Source organism: Branchiostoma floridae, chromosome 12, assembly GCF_000003815.2.
Source record: "Branchiostoma floridae strain S238N-H82 chromosome 12, Bfl_VNyyK, whole genome shotgun sequence".
In the NCBI taxonomy this organism is placed as follows: Eukaryota; Metazoa; Chordata; class Leptocardii; order Amphioxiformes; family Branchiostomatidae; genus Branchiostoma; species Branchiostoma floridae.
The window spans coordinates 22,630,225-22,650,453 of NC_049990.1; the positions used below are offsets into that span (position 1 = coordinate 22,630,225).

At 39.9% G+C, this 20,229-nt stretch overlaps 1 protein-coding gene across 1 annotated transcript in view; it reads right to left on the minus strand.

The window, feature by feature from the left end:
- Positions 1 to 1,317: 1,317 nt before the first annotated feature.
- LOC118427334 overlaps positions 1,318 to 20,229 on the minus strand; it is a 57,452-nt gene continuing 38,540 nt past the window's right edge. The window contains exons 10-32 of the mRNA XM_035837069.1: positions 17,350 to 17,424; positions 16,975 to 17,061; positions 16,182 to 16,280; positions 15,496 to 15,662; positions 15,028 to 15,098; positions 14,591 to 14,666; positions 13,674 to 13,882; positions 13,277 to 13,353; positions 12,632 to 12,706; positions 12,384 to 12,467; positions 11,690 to 11,791; positions 10,963 to 11,090; positions 10,691 to 10,755; positions 10,359 to 10,474; positions 10,085 to 10,209; positions 9,199 to 9,261; positions 8,649 to 8,805; positions 8,000 to 8,125; positions 7,285 to 7,383; positions 6,908 to 7,068; positions 5,980 to 6,524; positions 5,370 to 5,513; positions 1,318 to 3,604 (exon numbers count right to left, since the gene is read on the minus strand). Of these exons, the coding sequence (XP_035692962.1) occupies positions 2,964 to 3,604; positions 5,370 to 5,513; positions 5,980 to 6,524; positions 6,908 to 7,068; positions 7,285 to 7,383; positions 8,000 to 8,125; positions 8,649 to 8,805; positions 9,199 to 9,261; positions 10,085 to 10,209; positions 10,359 to 10,474; positions 10,691 to 10,755; positions 10,963 to 11,090; positions 11,690 to 11,791; positions 12,384 to 12,467; positions 12,632 to 12,706; positions 13,277 to 13,353; positions 13,674 to 13,882; positions 14,591 to 14,666; positions 15,028 to 15,098; positions 15,496 to 15,662; positions 16,182 to 16,280; positions 16,975 to 17,061; positions 17,350 to 17,424 (3,492 nt within the window). The 3' untranslated portion in view covers positions 1,318 to 2,963. The remainder of the gene's footprint in view (positions 3,605 to 5,369; positions 5,514 to 5,979; positions 6,525 to 6,907; positions 7,069 to 7,284; positions 7,384 to 7,999; positions 8,126 to 8,648; positions 8,806 to 9,198; positions 9,262 to 10,084; positions 10,210 to 10,358; positions 10,475 to 10,690; positions 10,756 to 10,962; positions 11,091 to 11,689; positions 11,792 to 12,383; positions 12,468 to 12,631; positions 12,707 to 13,276; positions 13,354 to 13,673; positions 13,883 to 14,590; positions 14,667 to 15,027; positions 15,099 to 15,495; positions 15,663 to 16,181; positions 16,281 to 16,974; positions 17,062 to 17,349; positions 17,425 to 20,229) is intronic.

The following is a 20,229-nucleotide window of genomic DNA, read 5'->3' on the forward strand; positions in this document are numbered from 1 at the left end:
ACCTCCCCCAACCTACCCCAGATGTTCTCTCTCCTCCCCTAACCATTCGTGGCTTGTACCTCATTGCGGTCGGGTGTGTGTGGTGACGCCGCTACCCTACCCCACATATCGTGTCTGTGTTATCTGTGAGTAGACAGGAAATGGAGTTCTCTTCGGAACTTGTGGAGAAGAGAAACTGTATTTCACGTGACCCGTAAACAAAAGCCACCTGACGTTGGTAACACCTACCCATATGTATATCACGCATACAACATATGTTCAGTTAATGCTAGACCTCAGATAGCACTTGTTTTAATGCTGGGCGTTGTCAATGGTGCAAATGGTAACCAAACCATAGCAACGGAAGTCAACAGTGGGATGCGGTCTTTTTTTTTTAGTCTTCTCCTCTTAAGTCGTCTTATTCATCCTATTTAAAGAATTCAAATCAATAATTTAATTGACAACGTTGGTGAATTGTGTTATTATTTCTAAACCTGTCTTGGTATTGATAATGGGTTTAATTGGAGTTGACACTGATTAGAGAAAGGCTAAGATAAATTCTATAGATGCTAGCTCTGTTCAGTGACGTGGCATAAGAAACACCACAGCAGTTAAATGCTGGTAGTATAGACAGTGGTGAGCCAAGGAGCCGGTAGTGGAGATAAATCTACAGAAGTAAGCTGAGTCCATAGGAAACGTTTATGGGCAACACGACAACACCGACTTCCTACTGGATCATGATGGCAGCTGTGGTGACATGGGCTTGGAGGACAGGACAAAATCTGCAATAAACTAACTTTATCATAATTTACCATTGACTGTCTTTTTTGCATCAATGTTGCGACTGTACTATACATCATTACCAGTTATACACCACTTGTGAACTATTACGAGTATCCACACTATGCGAAGATAATATACCATTATGTGTCTGTGTGTGTGTGTGTATATGAGTCTGTATGTGCGAGAGCGTTTATGTATGGAGTGCTTATGTCCATATGAGATTGAGTCCATGTTTGTTTGTTTGTTTGAGTGTGGGTTCGTATACGTATGAGAGTGAGGTACTGTAAATGCATTTAAGTTCGCGGGGATTTAATTTCGCGGTAGCCGGAAAAAGGACTTTTCGCGGTAGTTTTAATTTCGCGGTAGCACCATGCACTGTAGTATCTTAATGCCCTGGAAAAATGTTCGCGGTGGTTTTAAATTCGCGGTGAAGTGGCCACCGCGAAAACCGCGAACATAAATCCACCGCGAACATTTCTGCATTTACAGTAGTAAGCAAAATGTGAGAATCATTCACAGAAGAAATAGTAGTAGTAGAACAACTTATTCTTTTCCTTTGAGTGAACAATCAGAACAATGTTATGATAGTATCCTGACAAACAGGTGCAACAAAGTAAATTAGTAAAAGACTAGCTAGTTTCGACCCAAACCTCCATGGGTTGCTGGAAAAATAATTTAATAGAAACTTGGCCAAATGGGGTTAATGATATGCAAGAGGAGTTAGTCTGCCATAGAATCACAGCTTCAAATTTTAATTCTATGGCCATCCAACTCTAGCATATCATTAAATCTATGCAGAGAATTTCTACTATTTTTCCAGCAACACAAGGAGTATGGTGAAGACTAAAGCAAAGCTGCAAGTGCACTGGTAGTTTTAGAGTCCACCAACTTAAAATATACTGGTATATGCCTCCAGTGTATAGGGAGGTCTGGTTTAAACATAGGTAATGTATATTTGGCTTCTCCATACCATGTACATCGACACATCTCACAGACTATCAACAATAGCCTGGTGCAATATATGGCAAAGGGATATCTAAACAACTGGTAACACAAACATAAACAGATTTTAGCTGGTTGTAATATAACTTCAACTACTAAAACTAAAAGGTTATGGCTTAAAAATGGCTTCTGCTAGCTACAAAATGTATATAGACTTTAAACTCTTGACTGTGACCCTCGCATGTACATGTATCATAGGTATTTGTTTCTGGTAGACTTCTGGGCAAACAAGCACGATTTTTCAATGGGAATCATAAGCTGGAAATAAATGGTGGTTTCACATGCATGTGCTCGAATATATATTTTCCCTGTTTCTTGCAACAATACAGTATAGTGCATAATGCACCCATCTACATTCTGCAAGTCAAGCACAGTAGAACATAATTTTAACAGAAAGAGCAACAGAAAATAATCTGCAATACTTCTCCTAAAATATGTTGTACTTTATGATAAAATAAACAAGCTCCTTAAAGCTTTTGGGAACCAACATGTGCATGTACATGCAAATATAGGAGGTGTAAATTGCTTAGTTACATGTACTTCTTGACCCTGTATGATAAAGTTTAAGTACAATTCTAATTCCTAAGTAACCCAAGGTTAATGAACAGAACAAAACAAAACCCTAAGTACATGTAGACAAAAAAGTCTACAATGCACAGTAGGTAATGGTAAAACTCTATGATGTTAGAAAAATACTTTTTAAACATATTAATACATTGTACATGTAAACATTTTTAAGGATAAGCTCTCTGCTTTCTGGTAGTCATGACAAAGTGCACACAGTTCTTCACAACAAACCATGTTTTCACACCTGACCCACTGCTTGCATAAACCAAGCTATGATACTGGCATACATGTATCAACCTGTGTTTCTGCCTTCTAACAGTATTAGTGCTGGGCAGCTGTCACAAGCCAATCAAATCACAAACTACGGTGAATGGGTAACATGAATGGCCGATAACTCTCTCCCTCCACTGCAGGAGGCAGAGTATTTGATTAGTTTGTGTTTTGTCAAGTTAATACAGCAAGAACCATGGATCAAAGGTCGGTACGCCATGGCCATTACTTGAATACATTTGTATACATGTAAGAGATGGGCTTGGCATAAGTGGATGCATCCTTCTTCAGATCCATCTTTCCCAACCATGCAACAAAACGTAGTCAGTAGCCTTGTTTGTGCTAGATCCACTTTAGTTTATCTAATCTGATTCCATAGGGGCCTCCATAGGCACTGTAGGTGATACTTGGTCTGATGTTGGTGTCTTGGAAGACTCTTCTGGTTTGCCGACCACCCTTGAAGCTGCACCCTTGTCACTGTCAATTCTGGATATGATCTGCTTTAAAATACCCGCTGCGAATGTTGCACTTGGTCCTTGAGTTGTAGGCTTGACAGTTTCCAGCCTAGTGTTGTTGTTGTTGTTGTTGGCCATGGCCCCCCTTGTTGGCTGGATGTTTGTGGTGGATGAAGCACTGGATATGGCACCAGCAACTGGTGTAGAATGGGTAGTCGGTTGTGCTGCTCCACTACATGTAGGTATTACTGGCATAGTAAAGCTACCAGCATGAGGCACAGTAGGCATGGCACCTGGTACATATGTGGAGATCGAACTTGTAGCTGGTGGCAGAAGTAAAATGGGGCGTGGAGCAAGGTTTGGACCAGTTAGCCCATACCTCTGCTTTGGGGCAGACTGGGAGATGCTAGGAGTTGTTGGATCAACATATGGCACAGTCGTCACACTTCTCGGGTTTGGCATTGTCTGGGCAGGCTGGGGTGGTGGCACATTTGGGACTACAGGTGAAGATGCTGTGAGTTGTGCGTTGATCACCAGTCTATTGTTGCCTGCAGTTGATGAAGAAATGGGTACATCTTAGAGGCAATCTGATAGTAAACAGTCATTGAAAAAGAATTTGTAATCTAAAGGTGCGCTCCCATCGCACTTGTGTCAAGCTTGTTTTCTGTAGGATTCACTCACTGCGTTACTGTTTTGTTATTTTCTCAGATTTTTTAAAATTTAGTATTATTGGATAATACGTAAAAGTATGACTGAAAAGACAACAAAATACACAAAAAGAAAGAAAATTTGTTGAATATCTTTCGAACCCCGCAGTGATGCAAGCTTGACACAAGTGCAGTGGGAGCACACCTTAAGTTGGTGCAAGTCTTATTGCAGAATGTTCTTCATACTGTTTTGAGTCTTTTAGGTATATCTTATTCCTCTGTTTAAAGATTTTAAGTGAGCTTGTAATGTATTGCACTATACTTGTGATGTATCAAATGTACAATTCAGCCTGCGATGTTTTACAAATAAATTCTGATTCTCATATAACAAGTATCAAAGAAACTATTTGTTGGTAATAGATATTGTCTACCTTGTCTCCCTAATGGGACTAGGTAGGCAGGTGGGTAGGTACCTTAGAGGTTTATCTTAAGCCCCGGTCACAAAGCGCGTACGATTCCTTGCGATTCCTTCCGATGCGCAGGATAAGCGCAGTGCGTCGTAAGTCGGGGGAGAATCGGAAGCAATGGTTTAAGTATATAAAGCCGTGGTCACAAAGCGCGTAGTGCATCGTACGATGAGGTCATAAGAGCGTGCCTGCGTTAATCGCAGTGAATCATAGTAAATCGGGGAGCGTCGTATGGCGAAAAATAGAGCTGAAATGGATTTTGAACATGTTCAAAATTTTGCTATCGTCGTAAGATTTTATTTGCCCCCATAGCAGACTTCATTACAGCAATTTTTGTCTACTGATGAGGTTATAGATTTATGAATTGTTAGCATGTTGTGATGGTTTCAGTTTTCCCTGATATTGTGGATATTGACGAAAAGGGAAAATATATCAGTCGCAACTGCCACAGTCGCAACCAGAGAACAGCGCGCCCTGCACAGGTGATGCAGACAATTGTTTGATCGCTTCATGCACGTGAGTCTATGATTAGATCAAATCTCAGCTCTCGTCGGTCTTGGGTCAGTTTACCATAATCGTAATAACCATGGGGACAACTCGAACATAAAGGCAGGCTCTATGAGTCGGAAATATATATGATATAATGCTTATGATACGATTTTTGTATGACGGCATCTTTTTGTTGATAGCATATCATGATACGATCTTCGAAATAGCCTGACACGTAGAGCCGGCAAGCAGGCCGAGATAATCATACCAGTACTCACGCTTGATTTGAACTTTTCTTGTAATACTCTTGTTGTCATGGTCTCTTTTAATTTATTTTTACAGTTAAATACATTATAGGAAGGTATTCAACAGCTAAGTCCACATTTTGTTGGTTAAAGAAGCACAAAAGCGGCCAGGCGGCTATTCAAAAGAGACACAAGTGAAAAATCGTACGACGCTGGAAAAATTTTGAACACCATCCGATGCGTTGCGATGGCTGATTTTGCTTACGATTTTGCTGCGATTTACTGCGCTCATCGTACGATATGCGGAATATACCATCGCAAGAAATCGTACGCGCTTTGTGACCGGGGCTTTAAGAGAAATGTACAAAGCCAAAGAAAGAGTATGTAACAAGGTCAATATAATATGGTACATGTGCTCTTCAGGAAAGTACTGACATGCACTAATGACTTAAACAGTCTCCTGACCTATCTTAAGGTTGATGGGTCCCTTCAGTTTAAGGAGCTTGGAGACAATGTCTTCTGCCAGCGGTGAGGAAGAGGCCACCTTCCCGGTCATCCTGCCAATGATGAGCTGAAAGGCTCCATCTACTCCTGTAGTCTTGGTCAGCTCTGTGGAGAAACAGGATCATTGAGTCTTGTCACTTCAAAGTTGTAAAGACACTGAGGGCTTGGAAAATCTACTTCTGCCAAGTGAGGCACAAACAAATCTTGAAATGTCTTCTATGCGTAGTTTTGAAAACTAGGCTTTATTATGCTGTAAGCCTCAGAGACTTGGGCAGTGTCTGTGGAAGACTTGAGAAGGCTAGATAGGTGTGACAATGCCATGATGAGATAGTTATGCTCCAGAAGATTAGTTTCAACCAGCAAAGGTTTCTTACGATATGTCTTATAAAAATAATATGCCTTTAAAATGGTTTATTAGAAAATCTATTATAGCACATGCAGGTAGTTGTGACATAATTGATATAGAATAAAAAATCAGCCGTATGTCTTGGATGGGCAAAGCTCATATTTAAAAAAACAGACTAGAGCACTTGCAGCATGATTATGTCACTTAAACAACGTGATGACTTACCCAGGATGTTTGACACAATGTTCGTCAACTCAGGCGAAGCTCCCTTTTGGTCTCCCCCAGTGTTGCCAGAAGCAGGCAAAGCACTGCTGTTTGTCCCTGTAGCTGGGGCATTTGTAGTAAGTGGTGAAGAAGTAAGTGCTGTCTTTGCTAAGGCACATGAACCTGTACTCTGTGCAGTACTTTTGTCTTTGCTTCGTGTTTGATAACTGTGTTTGTTGGCAGAATTTTCGGTAGATTGGACACTTGTCGCACTGAGAAAGTGTCTGCTGGCCTTAGGCTTAACCGAATTATCACTATCTGCCCACTCCATGGGAGTTGCATCAGGAGAGGATTTTTTTGCGATCAGTTCTTTCATCAGCACAGTTGCTGTGTCGTCCTTCTTTGTTCCAGATCCTTTGTTGGAAATGTTGAGGGTTTTGAGAGCTTTCGATAGGTTAGGGCTAGCCCCATTCCCCTTCTTCTTGGCATTCTGCACAAATGGATTCTGCTTCAGTGGATTTTCCTTGTCTGGGAGGTTGAGAAGCAGTCCGCTGGCCTTGACCTCACTGAAACAAAAGGACATTTAAAGAATAATTATTATATCTTTTCCAATGCAAGCTCTTGTTCTATACATATTCTTTGCAAGACACATGTACAATTGTTTAAGACAATGTAATTTAGTTACCTTATGACTGTATCATATACATGCAGATAGATAGGTAGCTACAAAGATCCAATTCAAGAATACTAGAAGAGATGGGATGGGCAGAGTTGAACTGAGAAATAAGTAAGTGAAATGACAAGACAAATGAAAGTAATATCCTAAATAAAGGGTAGAGCAGGTAGAACAGATATAACAGATACAAACATAAGCTTCCCTTGAACAGAAAGTTGTTACATGTACATGGTTCAACGGAGGGACTAAGAAATCATATACAAAATTAATTACTATGTGAGAGGCTTCTTCCTCTTTAGCACGCGCAAGGTCTTGTTGAGAATTTGGCCGAATTGAAACAGCTGATTGGCCAGTTGGAAGGCATCCTTGACACGCAACAGCCAGCTGACATACACACTGCGCATTAAGGGGGTCACGCTGATAACGTTAAATTTCTGGAAAAATAATCATAAAGACAACAAAGTGTTACAGGGATATTTCTGCCTGTGTAGAGAAGAGGGCATTATCATACCTTCCATATCAGAGTTCAAAATGATCACTAAAATAAAGTAAAGGAAAAAGAATGTCTGGAAAGGCTGTGACCTTACTAAAAATTGAAATAAGGAAAAGTCACTAAAATTCAATAAAGGAACATGTATGATATAACATACTCTCTCCACTGCCTCCATAGCAGCCCTCAGAGTGTTGACGAGCTCTTGTGGAGAGATCTCTGCTATCACTTTCCACAGGATGTCCATGGATGGCTGAACCTGGCACAGGCAATGTGAAGGAGTTATAAAAGCCTTTCTGTTTATTCACCATGGTATCCTGCAGTCAGACTTTCTGTATTTGAGGTATGACAAACAAACATACACAAACAAGTACAATATCATTGATAAACAACAAAGAAATGCCAAAAGAATGCATCTTAACAATGCTAATAAAACTATTGGGTTTTCTCAACAAACATGTATGAGCCTCACTTAGTGGTGCGTACCTAAAGCCCAGACTTGGAATTGGACCTAAAAATGTTTAGGTCCAAGTAAAAAAAAACAACCCAAATGTCCATCTAAAACCTTCCATAGACAGTGAAATTTGCAATGGAAAAAGACAAAAAAAAAAGTTCGTGTTTACACTGGCTGTCTATCATTTTCATGTAATTTTCACATTGCATTTCAATTCATGCTAACATGCAATTTTATATGCACCCCCCCTCCCCGTACAAAATATGCACATAATATGCGATGATGGGTTCAGGTCCGGACTTTAAGTCTGGACCTGAGCCTGAACTGCTGGACCTCGATCCGGACCTGAACCTGAAATTGAGTTTCGGTACGCACCACTAGCCTCACTGTAAGATAGTGATGATAAAGCAATGTCAAGTACCTTATTCTTACAAGGCCTTCCCACACAGAGTAAACTACTCCAGCTTTCAGCCACTAGCCAACTCTTTGCCTTCTGGAGGAACTGTGTTGCTTCAGCACTGGGGATCTCCTTCAGAACTGCTGCAATCTGTTAGGGGTTGGTCACCAGGTTCATAGTGAGAATGAGAAAAAAGGCTTCTTAAGTCTGTTATCCTCTAAATATGCAGGAGAAGGTGGGCATCTTGAGAGAGAAGGAAAAACAACTACTTCGAGAAAAACAGATGCAGAGTTTGTGTGGAGTCCCGTGGTGTACCAATAGAGTGTTTGGCTCAAAGCCAAGTGGTCCTGGGTTTGAATCTTGTCTTGTATCATGTCACGGATCTTGTGCCCCTGGGAAAGGCACTTGGCATGACTTTCCCTACCAAGGTGTAGAAATGGGTACCTGACTTTGGTTGGGGAGGTAAAAGGCAATGGAAGGAGTAGGTTGGGGACTGCCCTTACAGTCTCAAACAGACTATGGCAAACCGTCTGTCTGTCCTTTGTATCTGGTACTGTTAAAATAAGTTACTAACTTGAGTGCAATTTCACCTTAACCAAGACTGTCTGAAAGAAAGAAAAAAAACTGAAACAGAGATCAAGCAAAACAAACACAAAGAAACAAATATACAAACCTTCTTAATGACTGCAGGACAGGCAGGGCTGAAGTGATCTGCACCTCTCCTGGATGTGGTACAGCCTTCCCTGGTGACAGGCAGCGACAGCAGCTGTGTGATGTGGTCACTGCCACTCTTCATCAACAGCACAAGGCACGTAAGGCAGGTGGGCACACTGGACAGGTTCAAAAGAATATAACTTTTAAACAGTGCATTTACGTTGAATATATAAAAAACGTGAAAAGAGAAGCCTACCATAAATTCAAGAGCATATTCTGCATTGTGGCAATGGCTGCCAGATCCAAACTTACAGACCTGCAGCAACAGAAGACAACTTCTACCAACACATACACCTTCGACAGCGCAGGATATGGTAGAGACTGCCACTCAAGAATTGATTTGTTCAGCCATCAAAGAAGATGTTGAACATGACCGAAACCCATTGTATCTAAGATAAGCAGAGTCCAATGAACTGACTAAATATGAGATTCTTCCAGTATACAATAATTATGATATTTACATAATGCAGTTTGTAGGGCATGGTTTACATTCCAAAGGCTTTACTTACCTTTTAATGTCATTGATGTAATAAACAAGGCAGGAGTCCTTCTTGTCTAACCATTCTTCAGGGCTATGAAGAAATAAATATTGAATATAAACACCTTTAGAAAGACAACATTATCCAAGCTATTCATAATGCAAGACAGGACAATGTTCAAGAGTTGAAAGTGCCTTTAACAAAGATGGTGAAGGCAAATTCGGTAAGCCAATTAGCACTAGTATTGAAAGTAGGCAGGAGGTAAAATAACCAAGGACATATATGATGACTAACAAGCGCAAAGGAAATGTCATAGGCAAACACAAACCAATCAGTACGAAAGACTAACATGCAACATGCAACACTAAGTCACATGCAGACATGGACAGCAAAACAGCACCACCAAGGAAAGTGCACATGGATTGCAGAACAGAACCAGGAAAATTAGCCCATCAGCACCAAGGACAGTCGCATACATACATTGACAACAAATCAGCACCAAGGACAGTCACATACATACATCGACAACAAATCAGCACCAAGGACAGTCACATACATACATCGACAACAAATCAGCACCAAGGACAGCCACATGCACTGCAAATCAGCACCAAGGACAGTCACATGCAGGCATGGACAGCAAATCAGCACCAAGGACAGTCACATGCAGATATGAACAGCAGCAAATCAGTACCAAGGACAGTCAAATGCAGTCATGAACTGAAAATCAGCACCAAGAACAGTCACATTCAGACATGGACAGCAAATTGGCACCAAGGAGGATGGGCAGTTAACCCATTCTAACAACAAACTATTGCAGTAGTATCTAGTGTATACAAGTGTTGCTGACATGCACAGTTGTCACAAAAAATCCATGCAGAAATCAGCATATAAACTACAGATTTCTTATACCGACCTGCACACTTTCTTGAGTTCCTCCAAACTCTTCATAGTGGGGCAGAACTCAAAGTTTTTCTGATACAGCTGCTGTAGGGAAGCCTTTGCTGATGGATCATCCATAGACCTGATGATTGGATCAACCTAAAACATACATGTACAGGATCTTACCTAATTTCTGTAATAACATAATCCTGCAAAAGCAGGTTAAGGCACTAAGGTACATATAAGTGTTGCTGAAACTTCATTAGGGGAAACTCATCAACAGCGTACATCACTCAAATAGGACCTACCTTTGTCATGATGTATGCTAGGATATCATTGGACATTCTGTCATACTTTTGGAGTTGGTTGAGCAGGCACTGGGCAAACTGCACAATCCTCTGTTTCTCTGCAATGCCTTTGTTACCTATGGACAAAAAAGTACCATGAGGTTTTGGCAATGTTCTGTTAAGATAAAACTAGATGTTCTTTTGTAGTCCTGTGGCAAATATTTGAAACCAATTCATAAGATCAGACAAAAGTACAGATGAATTTCACCTAAGATTACAATATTGATTTTGTGTGAGGTATAGAGGTATATCATCATCCTCGTTGCATATGAGGTATAGTGGGGTTCCTTTACCTGATGATTTCACCAACCCTTTTAAGATGTTGTAGCCAATCCCCTTTTCCATAGATGGCACCAGCCTGAAACACAATCATAGATCTGGTGGGTCATTTTTTTCAAGCAGGCATCAATATGGAACACGTATAACTCCTTTCAAAGACCACAACTATGCTGCATAGGATTCTTGTTTTCTTACTGGCACAGATATACAATAGAAAAGAAAGAACATCCCTTGGCTCCATTATTTATAATAGAGGTTAACAACTGTGAAATTCAATAAAGCTGACCTTGTTGTTGCTTCCTCAGTCAGCTTGTCGAGTATCTCAGGACCGTTCTCACAGATCCAGTCAGTCACAACTGTACCCCTGGGGCCGTCCGGCTGGTTCAACAGGAATGTCAGCAGCCACTTGTTTTGCTGTGAAGGCAGGTTTAATACGGGTAGATTAGGAAAACTGTACATGGTTTGATCAAATTTGTTTTCTTCAGACTAGATGTTCCTATGCATGAAAACCTACCGATCAAAGTCAGTGACTTGCCAGATTTCCATTAATCACACAACCCAGGCAACAACTGTGTAGTAATCACCATTCAGAATAGTGTAAAATTTATGAAGCACTAATTGCCAAGCATGGATTAATGATGTGAAGGACTGGACAGGAAGGACGTTAGCCCAGCTGACTAGACTGGCCGAAGACCACCAGAAGTGGAAAGCCCTTGTGAACAGTATTACTGCCCCTACGGCCACCTGAGCTAGGGGACTGAGTGGGTGAGAATTGAGATACTAATAAAACATACAACATTTGCTTTGATATTAAATGCAACAAAACAATGCATGTTTATGAAGACTGGATATCATCAGTATATGTTCTGTTATACATATGTATTTAAGGACTCAAGAAAGAAAAGTAATTACATTGTAGTTGTACATTACATACTAAATGGAGGCTATAATAAAACAAACAATTTTCACATTAAGGTGAATGCTGGATGCACTGATCCAGTGTTGATACCAACCTTGAATGTATTAAGAATGTTCTTCATCCTCTGCTGATAAGTATAGCCGCTGCCCTTAAAACCAGGCAGTGACAGGATACAGGCCACCACGGCTTTGCCTTCCTGCACAGTAAGCATACCAAGGTTACATAGCAGATAGGCCACAGGCAAAACACCCTAAACCAGGAGAGTTGAGAGGGAGTACCAGTCCTGGCTATAGTCAGGCTACAATCTGCTTGTTTTTTTCCTCGTATGATAAGACTTTCTTATCTTTCATTCGATTTATGCTGTACCTACTTTTTATTGGTTCAATTTGAAAAGGCCATTTATCATAATTCCCTTGTAATTGTATATTTGCTGAAAGGTAGATTTTGTATCTTTTATTCTGCTTAATTTGTAATTCTACAAGATTATTGTTGCAATTATACAGGGATTTTATCCTTCCCTTGTAATTGTATAGCTGCTTTAACTTAAGCTAGTTTTTTTTACATTTAACATGCCTACAGGGCACAATTCAGTGTGTTCTGCACAGAAGATGCTGCCATGTACTGCTACTGGTATTTCAAAGTTCTATGATGAAATAAAAAAACCAAAGATTCTTAATCTACATGTAGCAACATCAACCTCTCACATATTGTTATTCCTATGTTTTCTAAAAACATGATCAGTAGACAGGTATCAGAACATGTACAATGAGAAGAGAAACGTATCCAACCTTTCCCTCTATTCTAGTAGCTATACTTTCAGCATTTCTCTTGTCCACAGACTCCCTCAAGCTTTTGGCCATGTTTTCAAGAAGCTGTAAAAACACATTTGTTACGTACACATTCATACACATTACACATTCAAATATTTCTTAGCTGATTGTGAATCACTTAGCTTTAAAATCTAAAATTATTCATAGCAAGCATTGTTTATGAAAAGCATTGAAATGGTTCAAACAAACATATCAACATTTTGCACCTTCATTATTGAGTCACTTGGCTCTTCCATCTTCTTTGCACACACTAACTCCAGGAACCAGGCTATGAAGCTCAGCTGTGAATAAAACATGCACATAATGCATTTAATGGAAAAGTTTAAAACTTAAAGGTTATTCAGTTTTTATTGGCATCTCTATTATACTTTTAGCATTCATCCTGTCACTTTCAGTAGACTGGTGTATTGAAGATTCTTTTTTGCTAAGACTAAGAGTGAAGTTATAAATACTTAAAATTTGCAATCAAACTTGTCAGGAAATATCAATGAGAATACATATATACATACATACTCATTCTCATAATGAGTTGCAACATTAACTTCCAGCAATGTATTATTTATCATCACAGTTACCAATCACACAGTCCAGTCTCTTATTTAAAAAATTTCTTTAGTGTAAGGTATGGACAGCTTCTTATCCTAATTAAAATAGTACATACAAAAAGTAACTTAAATGCTCTACAATTTACTTTTTTTTTAATTTCAAAATTGAAGTTACTGTCATTAAATGTTACAAATGACTAACTGTCTCATATAACTTACATCCTCATAGAACCATTGTATTACATTCAAATGCAATGTAGTTAGTGAAAAGTTTAAAAAATGGTACATTGATAACAGCACACTTACACTATGTTGGACCTTGTCATTCCAAACCAATCCATGTATGCAGCATGTGAAGATCTCATTCTCAATATACTGTGTAGCTGGAAATATATGCACAAAATGTAAGTTGCCTTTATCTGACGTGAATGATTTTGTCATATTTTCTCCAATAAATGGGCATTCCAAATTAAAATTTGAGGAATATACTCACCTCAAATACACACCCCTACTTTGGCAACAACTTGGAGTAACTTTTAAATTTCAAACGTTTTACAAGTACAACAGTACCTTATTAAAGAAAATATGATGAGTTGATAGGCACTGTCTTAACAGACTAAGTACAAAATCTACAGAGAGAGTGAGTAAAGGTTTCAGTACAACTTTCTTCCACAAAGGTAGATGTCAGATGTAAATACCACACCTTGCAGTTGACCAGCTCCCCACAGGTTCTTCACACTTTCTGCCAAGGCTTTCATGATGTCCAAGAAGTCATCCTCACCAATCTGTGACACTGCTTTCGATGGCCGAACTCGAAGCGTACCATCCTGTTTCTCTTTCATCAACTCCTCTTGTACTTCCGTGCATTTTCCCACTCTAGCCATGTATACCAACACTCTACCCATCAGCTCCCTGTGAATTAAGAGGATTTGAGACATAATAACATACATGTGACACAAAATTGTGACAGTAGCTTTAGGACAAAGTCCTAAAGCGAGAGACTTAGTAGATTTAGTCTGAGAACAATATCATTATGTGCAATACCATTCGCGTTGCCTAAATGTATACATGCAGTTTTGATGTTGTTGTTTTGATGTTGTTGTGTTGTGTCGTGAAGAGTTTTAACTGACACATGAAATGGTTTAAAAAAATGTATTAATTGATTTTAATTGCCAGTGAATTTGCAGTATTGACTTGTTGGAATTTTATTTGTAAAATCGGCACAATTCAGTCGAAATTTTTCGACTGCCAAGTTCGATTAAATAAAGTTTGATTTGATTTGACTTGTAAAGTCTAATGGCAGGGAGTAATGCTGAACTTACACAACAATAAAATGTGTATATATATGAGATGATGTATATTTTTAGTAATTACTGAATATGTACATGTGTACTCATTTTTATTCCAATATCTACTCATTTTCATTCCTCCCAACAGCAACATGCAGTTGGGCAACCTTGGCTGTACGTACTATGTGTATGCCAGCCAAACCAGTGAAATGAAAACTGTTAAACAGCAGAATTTCAAAACATGCCACAAATTTCACAAAGCCTATCAACATCTCAAATCAGATAGTTCAAGTTGCTATTCAAAAGTCTTGGAAATGTAGTGATCACTAACCTGTTATTTGTAAGTTCACTTACAACAGTCTTTGCTTGAAGGATGACATTTATCCTTTCTTCAGGCATCCGGTTACCTGGGATGTAAAAAGAAGTCAGAATTCTTATTCTCAACTTTACTTTTAAATCACCTTAATTTTTACCAGTAGAAAAAGGCTTTTATGCTTTGTTCCAACAGTCATTATGTTTGGCACAGACTAACACAATATCAGCCAAGGTAATAGTTTGGCGGAAATGTCAGAAATTTTAATGTAATTCAAAAAAATTCAGGAACAAACCTATATAGTATTACACATACAGTGAATTATAAACAAATGTGAACATGGCAAAAACAGCAAACTGCTTTTTACATTGAAAGTGAAGGCAAGAAAAGTATACTCTTAAAGTAGGTTCAATCAAGCTCAAGCTAAAAGAATAAGAGGGAAATTCATGGCTTACCATTTAAAGCAGTAGACAAAATGATTTCCAAGACTTCTTTTGCCTTTACCAAAGGGAGCTGAGAAAGTACTCTATGTTCAAGAAAATAAAGATGCAGTTAATACATAAACCTTTTACAAAATGAACATTTTGCAGAAGGGGAATTAAGAAGAGTACAGAGTTCTCAGGCCACACAAGAGTAAACTCCAAGCAGATTCTACAATGGCATAAGATAGTACCAAACTGTCCAAGGGGTGTAGTCAGCCAAGAGGTGTCCATTTGTCATGTAGACATGGTAGCAAAACACTCCTCTGCCAGCGTTTGATATTATCTTATGCTACTGTAGGATCTGCTTGGAGATTACATGTAACACAAGGGGAACCTTTGGTCTAGCATTCAGACAAAAGTACAGGATTGAAAAATCTTCAGAGCTAGAGGAAATCCTGATTGATATGCTTTCATCTTAAATTTCCATGAAGTTAAACCTACTTCCCCATGGCAATACTACCAGGATGTCCACATTGCAAGTCAAATCCTTCATGGCCTGCGACCCATTTTGCTACCAGGTGGCACACTTCTGACTGCCTGTAGCTGTAGTGAGCTTTGAGATCATCGCATAGTCTGATCAGCAGACAGGCAGCCAACCAGAGGTTGTTCTGAAGAAAAAACATATCAACAAACACTATTTGTTTATCAAGGAAAGAATATCATATCTGTGCTGGCAGTTAATATTTGTAGTACATGTAAATAGCTGAGTTTCCTTACACTTTCGACGTCACACATGTACTAAGTCAGATACAAAGAGGAAGACCGCAGCAGCCAAGACAAAAAAATAAGTGCGTGTTAAATTGTGTATTCATGTGTTGCTATATTGTATATTGCTATGTTGAAGTTCAGCATTCAACTGAATAACATATTCAACTTTAAGTCTTAAGAATCCTATTACAAAAAGACTCTTTAGTACTTCCAAAAGTGAAACTCGACTGTCAGTAAAGTTGTATGTGTCAATGAAATAAGTATAATTCCATCTACTACTTTTTATACTGTCTATAGTTGTAGATCCGAGGTATTTGTTTGATCAGAACGGTATCCAAACTCCCAATTACACTTTTACCCTTGATGCTCAAAACTGAAGATAATATTATTCAACAAACATGAGCTAACGTTACAGATACCTTGAACCCTTCCATGATTGTGGATACAGTATGAAGAGGCGCGTATGTAGATGACCAGTTTGATGCCAGCCAGCATGTTGCCGTCACAGCTCTCCCAACCTGCAACATTATCAATTTACCTTTAATTGCTGTTGTACATGTACATCAGTAAGTTCGACAGACTGTGCATTGGAGGTCCTACAAGAGTAAGTATACAAACCAAAGTATAATGCACTACCACAAAAATACACTTCAATTATGCATAAGCATAGCCCTATTCTTGCAAGGATCAAACTTTCTTGAACAACTATTTGAAGGAATGCTTAGCTAGCACTGTACTTACATGTAACTTATTCCAGAAAGGTTGGTTTGATTAGAGAGCATCTTCTGTGAACCATAAAACTGATGCGAGAAGGCAAAAAAGGTTTCGGAAAAAAAAAAAATGCATTATAAAATCTCAGTGGTCAGGCTGCAGAGAGTATATTACAAGAAATGATAGATTCTTCACTTTTGTTCTTTCACATCTTATTCTTTGACTTTAACCATTTGACTTATTAGTGTTCATTTGACTTTGACATTAGTGTCTGTTTGCTGATACATTTCTTTTTATTTCCTGATTTACAGCATATATGTGCTCTTTTTTGCGGCTAGTTTTAAGTATCATGGTCAAAATTATTTAGGGGGGGGGGGGCAGATGAAAACTGGTGTGCATGCAGATGTTATCCGTGGAATGTGTCAACAAGACCTTGTTCAGAAACATTTGTGGTATTGGTCAACTGGAATATTCGTCTTGCAACATTAACATTACCCTTGCCTTATTGTTCAGTGTGGTCATGTCCTCCAACACTGTTACTCTGGTCTTTGATGTTGTTATTACACTTTTGACTTGCTCTGCATACCCCTGTAAATAAGCAAAGTCTTAGATTTAACATAGCTTGCAAGGTCCTTCCCTTACACCATTGTCTGAGGAGCATTTTCCTGATGCACATGTAAAACTTACAAAAAATCAAGGAATTTAAACCTCTGTGCAAATAGGTATAATATGTTGTTTTGTTTTGTCAATATGATGCTAGTTTTTTTCTATAACAAAATTACATGCATAGTGCTATTTGAACACCCTAAATAATACAAAGTTCAGAAATGTATATCACAATTCCACACAACATTGATACACAAATGGGTAACACACCTGGAATTTTCCCAAAGAAATCTCCTCCAACGTCTCCTGACATGTCCATGCTATGAACCAGCTTACACACTTCTCCTAAGCACAACATAGACACAGCATCTTTCAATATCTACTGATAAATAACAGCTAGTGACTACTCTCAACAACAGAACCGTAATATATACAAACAACTGTGGATGTTAGGATACTACAACAGTGACAAAAGTCTATATGACTGTATTCATAGCATTTGATTAAATGCATTCAACTAATTATTCAAGCGTTGCATAATATCCTTGCAAGAATACTACTATCTTTCCTGCGCTGTGATTGGCGATGCCCATATTAGGCGAAGACCCAATCCTAAATAAGGGCAGGATAGACTATTCACTATGCAGTTTGACGGACTCCTCCCCACAGCCGGTTCGTCCACGCCATGGCTGCGGAAACACAGAAGATCCACAGAAAGACCGCCAGCAGGTTTTCGGGGTGTAGAAGAGAGACCGAGTATTTACCTCGTTTTGCGTTTCCAGGGAGTATGGAAGATTGCCCTTTTAGTGTCATGAAGATTTCACTATTATTTTATTTTGCTTTGTGAAACTGCGAGAACTTGTTGCTGCGTAGGGACGAATGTGAGTTGTCTGCATTTTGCACGTGTATCGCTCTTTGTCATGCTGAGGTCCATTCTTCTCGCAGACACTGGCGTGCCGGGCATTGTGTATGGGTTATGGAAGAAAGCATGCCTCACTGCGAGAATAGACGCTTATTTGGGGCGTTTGTTAGACATCACAGGTATATGCAGTACTGTCTGGCAGAACGTCGACGGAGAAGGCAAGTCACACCGCCGGCACGGCCGACCCCAGCATGACTGACGCAGCAGCCTTGTGAATGAGCCGCACGTTTCATAGCACTGCAGAGCACCAGTAACACTGTTTTTGACAGTGAGACTCACCAGGGCAAGTCTGCGATATCTACGACCTTCTGGGAACGGGTAGGGAAACTTGCCGACAACAGAGAAGATAGAGTAGTTCCCTACGGGCTTAGGATTTACAAGCCAAGCAGGTACGCAAGGTTTTTGAGCTCGCCGCCATTTTTTGGCGTCTTGTGGAATTTTCCATTTTGATTTGTCTCCCTACGTTGGCTGTTTTTCTAGTGGATCTCTCGGCTGTTTTCTTTCTTGTTCCTTTATGATTTTATTTTCCTGTTGTATGATTATGGTGTGTTTTGTTGGTCAGCAACTATTCTGTCGTTCATTTCGTTTAGCGACTCGTAATTTGCATATGTTTGCGCATCGCACATGTTTCGCGTGCGCAGGTGTGAGTGATTCTATTTGATAGAATAGGCTTGGTATAATTAATCTTTTGTTGTCTCATTTGAGTTAGGTATGTTGATACAGCTGAGCCACCGCCAGGGCTGCCGTTTACCCCGTCTTTTCGCCATAGGAGCCTTTGTGAAGCGGTACAACGTTGTTCCAGTTTTCGCACGCTCGGAGCAGCGCCCGACCTTTTTTATCAAGAAAGAGTCGGAGGCTTCAACTTATCACTGGTAGCGCTATGGGTGAGTTACGTTCTTTGAAAGGCTTTAGACAGTATTTGGTATAGTTTTTTGTCTGCCTATCACGTTTTGTGGAAGGAGTCGAACGTATTGCCTTTTTATTTTAAGTATTTTCCTGTATTTTTTCTGTATATTTGCTTTGTTTAATTTTGAAGTTAGGTTCGGCGATTCTGGGCATTGCATTTTGTGGACCAGCCAGCATTCAGCAACCCGAAAAGCTGAGGGACCAGGCCTCAAGACGCTCGGACAGCTGTCAACCACTGCGGCAGTTTTCCCAAGGTGTGTCCTATATCTCAGCTAGAGGTTGTTATCTTGTTGCTCGGCATGTCGGCAGACAACCTCGGGTTTGTAGCGAGATTTCAGGTGATTTGATTTTTGTTTTTTGTTTTCTGAGCCGATTTGCTTTTTTGTTGGGTTTGTCGCTTGACAGGTTCTTGGACAACCCTAGGTAGAAAAAAGTGTTTGCAGTTTTTTTTGTTTGGTTGGTGTCATGCAATAGTTTTAGACAATTGAACTGTTGGACAGTTTTTGTTTGCTGTTGTCGTACGACATGCTGTAAACAACCCCAGAGAGATAACAAGACTGCTGGAAAGTTTTGTTGTTGTTGTCATGCGACAGGTTGTTGGACAACCCCAGGTAAGTAACAAGACTGTTGGACAGTTTTGTTTGTTGTTGGCATGCGGCAGGTTGTTGGACAACCCCAGGTAAGTAACAAGACTATTGAATAGTTTTGTTTGTGGATGGACGACGGGTTGTGGGACAGCACCAGGCAGGTAACAGGACTGTTGGACAGTTTTTGTTTGTTGATGTACGACAGTCTGTGGGACAGCACCAGGCCAGTAACAAGACTGTTGGACAGTTTAGTTTGTTGATGTACGACAGGCTGTGGGACAGCACCAGCCAGGTAACAAGACTGTTGGACAGTTTGGTTTGTTGATCATATGATGTACGACAAGCTGTGGGACAGCACTAGGCAAGTAACAAGGCTGTTGGACAGTTTGGTTTGTTGATGTACGACAGGCTGTGGGACAGCACCAGGCAAGTAACAGGACTGTTGGACAGTTTGGTTCGTTGATGTACGATAGGCTGTGGGACAGCACTAGGCAGGTAACAAGGCTGTTGGACAGTTTGATTTGTTGATGTACGACAGGCTGTGGGACAGCACCAGCCAGGTAACAAGACTGTTGGACAGTTTGGTTTGTTGTCGTGCAACAGGCTGTGGGACAGCACCAGCCAGGTAACAAGACTGCTGGACAGTTTGGTTTGTTGATGTACGACAAGCTGTGGGACAGCACCAGGCAAGTAACAAGGCTGTTGAACAGTTTGGTTTGCTTGTCGTGTGACAGG